Source organism: Crocuta crocuta, unplaced genomic scaffold, assembly GCF_008692635.1.
Source record: "Crocuta crocuta isolate KB4526 unplaced genomic scaffold, BGI_CrCroc_1.0 scaffold1468, whole genome shotgun sequence".
NCBI classification, from domain to species: Eukaryota; Metazoa; Chordata; class Mammalia; order Carnivora; family Hyaenidae; genus Crocuta; species Crocuta crocuta.
Window position 1 is genome coordinate 167,202 of NW_027531991.1, and position 3,927 is coordinate 171,128.

Sequence of the window (3,927 nt, forward strand, 5' to 3'; positions counted from 1 at the left end):
TTTTGAGAGAGAGAGAAACAGAGCACAAGCGGGAGAGGGGCAGAGAGAGAAGAGAATCCCAAGCAGGCTGCGCTGTCAGTGTGGAGCCCGCCATGGGACTTGGGCCCACGAACTGTGGGATCATGAGATGAGCTGAAATCAAGAGTCAGACGTTTAACTGAGCCACCCGGGTGTCCCTCTAATCCGATTTCTTTTTTCTTTTTTTTTTTCTTTTTTTTTTTAGTGTTTTATTTATTTCCAAGAGAGGGAGAGACAGCGTTAGTCGGGGAGGGTCAGAGAGAGACGGAGACACAGAATCCAAAACAGGCTCCAGGCTCTGAGCTGGCTGTCAGCACAGAGCCCGACGTGGGGCTCGAACCCACGAACCGCGAGATCATGACCTACGCGAAAGTCGGACACTTAACCAACTGAGCCACCCAGGCGCCCTCCTCTAATCTGATTTCTAATAACAACTTTATTGAGATATAATTCACATACCCTGTAAAATTTACCCTCTTAAAGTATACAGTTTTCCTGTATTCACAGTGTATAATCCTCACTAATTTTAGAATGTTTGTACCATCTCAGAAAGAAACTCTATACTCATTAGCACTCATTCATCATTTCTAATCAGGGTTTTAACTGAGAGTAACAAACTATTTTAAAATATGTATAAGTAATTAAATGGTCATTCTTTTTTTTTGTAGCAACTCTGAGAATAATCCTGAGATAAGGCAAAGGTTTTTGAATTATCACTATAACCAAATGCTCTGAGTCAATCTTCATTACGTAGAGAACATTATACTCAAACTGATCATGGATACTCCTCTTATTTTCTTTGTAGGGACAAGGTCAAGACCAATAGAACTTTGTAGAGAACTGAATGCATCTATCCTCTCTGTGAAGAAAGATCGTCTTCTGCAAGTCAACCAGAGAAAACTCTTTTCCTCCACCAACTCTGAGCAAGGCACATAGTCACTACAGTGCTTGAATGTCTTATTTTCTCTGCATAAGCTGGGCCTTTTCCAGAGAAGCCTTCCTGTACCTGCTCCAGATCTTCACTAAAATAGCAACTTGAGCAATTTTTCATCGTATGTTGTTGTGATTTGGCGCCTTTCATGAAAGCACAGAGCCTCCTTAGCGCTCTGGTGTCCTCACACCTCCCTCCTCATTGTCATAGAGTTGAGCATTTACTTTGTCCCCAGGACTCTAAGCTCCTTCCTCATTCTAGATGCAGCCAGTCTCTGCTGTTGCTCTTTGTGACCAAATACCATGTTTTCCCAAACCACCGACTAAGGCCTGGGGAATCTGGCAGTTGAAGACACACCGGCAGAGTGTGTCTTGAAAATTCAGTCCAGGGGCCCTTTGTCTCGCATATGCGTCATCCTTCACTGTATGATTTTGACTTCTTCCATCCGATCTGAGTGAGATATGGCTATTTTCACATTAGATCTTACTCTTTGATGCATTGATTTTATTTTAAAATTGATTTGTGTACTTCCATTCTGTCAATTAAAGCATTCCAAAAGTTGTCTTGGAATTTTTCACTTAACTGCTTGGTTTCAAAGATCTTAAGTGAAAAAGTACCTTCTGGTCATTATCAAGTTTGTAAAAAGTGGGGAGTGGAGTTTTTATGCTATGTAAAAATTTTGCCAGTCTCATTATCAGTCTCATTATTAGATTCCTTTGTAGTTTCCTAAGGAATTGGAGGCCCCTCCCTGTGTGATGTACTTTACTAGCTGTAAAGCAGGCTATCGAAGGGAAAAGTTCTTTCTTGTTTATTTTGAAAAATGACCTAGGTCTTCATAATTTTCATTTTCATGAATTGTAGCCATTTTTAGAACTGTCGATCTGATTTTCATACTCTTTTCCTTTTTCCTGAAACCTGGACCGGGCAGAAGACTCGGAGTGAGGAAAGGGAGGTCAGGTTGTATGTACCATCAGCAACGGAAGCCTCCCTACGGTCCAGATTAAGGCCGCACTTCGTACGGCTCCCCAGGATGTGTTTTTCTTCACTGTGATTTTTCATGTCCTCTCCTTTGGCTTCTGCCTTCTCATGATGCCATGTAAATGCGCCCATCCAATTTTTAGGCGTTGAGTTCACTGATGGAAGAGTTGTAGCTTGTAAAGAACATGGTACAAATTCCCTAGGTCCCAAGGTGGCGTCCGGCAGTGGTTTCTCTTAGCTGCACTGATTTTGTTTATGTTACCTGAGCTCATGGGATTTCCTCTTAGAAAGATCCCTCTTCCATCTTTAGAAGGACCTCTTCAGAGAACTCCCACAGTCCACTAGATAAGGAAAAGATAGACGTGCTTCTGAGAGAGGCGTGACAGCGTGGTCCAGATGGAGGCCTGTGGGTTTGAGGGCCGAGTCAGTGTCTCAGGGATGGGACCGTTGTGTATGATTGTTTCCTTGTGTGACAGATGGACAAACAGGGGCCTTTCCATTTCCAGTCTCCGACTTCCTTACCGACATCATGTAGTAGATCATCCTCTTCCGGGGCCTCCGTTTCTAACCAGGCCCCTGTATACCTTCATGGGATCTGTCCCTCAGGAGCAGAGGCCATGGACCGAGGAGTGCTGCCTCCTGCCGTGTCCTGGCAGCATCTGACTGTGTGCTTGTCGACATCCTTCTGCCCTCACCAGCTTCATGTGAGGGTTCGAGAAGGAAAGTAAGGTAAAAGTACGGAAAAGTCCTGTCACGTTCTCCCCTTTACAGGCCTTTTTCACAGGTAAAGATGTCTTTTGGTGTTTTAACGAACCCACCGTTGGTAGGCCTTTCTAATGGGCCTGCCTACCCGGCCGGCTCCTGGAGTCCTGCCTCTCAGTCTGTTTTCTGCATTAAGAATTGACCTTTGACCCCAGAGCAACCATAAGAAGAGTTGCAGGAACATCTTGCGTTCTCACAGCTGAGTGGCCCAAGCGTTTGTTTATCTTTCTTCTTGGCTGTCTGTGGTTCTCTGGATCTGAACATGGGTGCATCCCTCTGCCTCTGTGCTCGGTTTGTCAAAGCAAACGGTCTAACTGCCACATAGAGGTTGTATAATAAATAGACATGGACCCCTTTTATGCTATATTCATTCAGTACTCCCCTCCGTGTTTCCCTCTCACACACTCGATTTTTAGTATATGGGGACTGTGTCTACTATTTGGAATAGTTCCTAGCGCATAGTAGGTGCTTAATAAATATTAGTTGTATCAATAAATGAAAACTAACATTTACCTTGGGTGGTGGGCAGTGTCTGTCTACATTCTTAAACTATTTTTGTTTCCCAGTTAGAAAGAGTTGAGATCAGGAGCTATGGAAGGACTGAATCTCCCTTCTATAGCGCTGAGAACAATGACTTTAAAATGCAGAGAAGAGGGGCGCCTGGGTGGCTCAGTCGGTTAAGCGATGGAGTTCAGCTCAGGCCATGATCTCATGGTTCATGAGTTCGAGCCCTGCATCTGGCTCTGCGCTGACAGCGTGAACCCTGCCTGATAGCCTCTCCCTCTCCCCTCGCCCCCTCCCTGTGCATGCATGGGCACTTTCCCTCTCTCAAAATAAATCAACTTTAAAAAACTGTAGAGAAATGAAAGAAGAAGGGCTGGATCCACCGGAGCCGTCTGTTGCTTTTTTTGTGTCTGAGTGTCTGATTTGGGCTCCTTCACACAGTGGATTTTTCCATCCAATCAAGTGAGACCATTTTATAGCCTTGCTTATTGATTCCAAAGAAGCCTCACATAAAGCGTTCCATTTGATCCTTAGCGTGCCGCGAGGCGGACTGTGCAAGCATTACCTCTGTTTTGCGTGTGTGTTCTGGAGCAGTTCAGCAATGTGCCTGGGGGACGGAAGAGCCGCGGTGCGCGGCCGCCGCTGGGTCTTGTTCCCAGGCCCATGCTTTCCACGGTGCCCGGGGCCACTAGCGTGATCTCTTGTGGGGGAATTTCTCGGGTATATTAACCCTC

The 3,927-nt window shown here is 45.3% G+C and overlaps 1 protein-coding gene across 1 annotated transcript in view; it reads left to right on the plus strand.

Moving 5' to 3' along the window:
• PDK3 (pyruvate dehydrogenase kinase 3) overlaps positions 1 to 3,927 on the plus strand; it is a 148,276-nt gene that overhangs the window by 141,725 nt on the left and 2,624 nt on the right. Inside the window, exons 12-13 of the mRNA XM_077775057.1 lie at positions 2,534 to 2,631; positions 3,728 to 3,913. Of these exons, the coding sequence (XP_077631183.1) occupies positions 2,534 to 2,631; positions 3,728 to 3,913 (284 nt within the window). The remainder of the gene's footprint in view (positions 1 to 2,533; positions 2,632 to 3,727; positions 3,914 to 3,927) is intronic.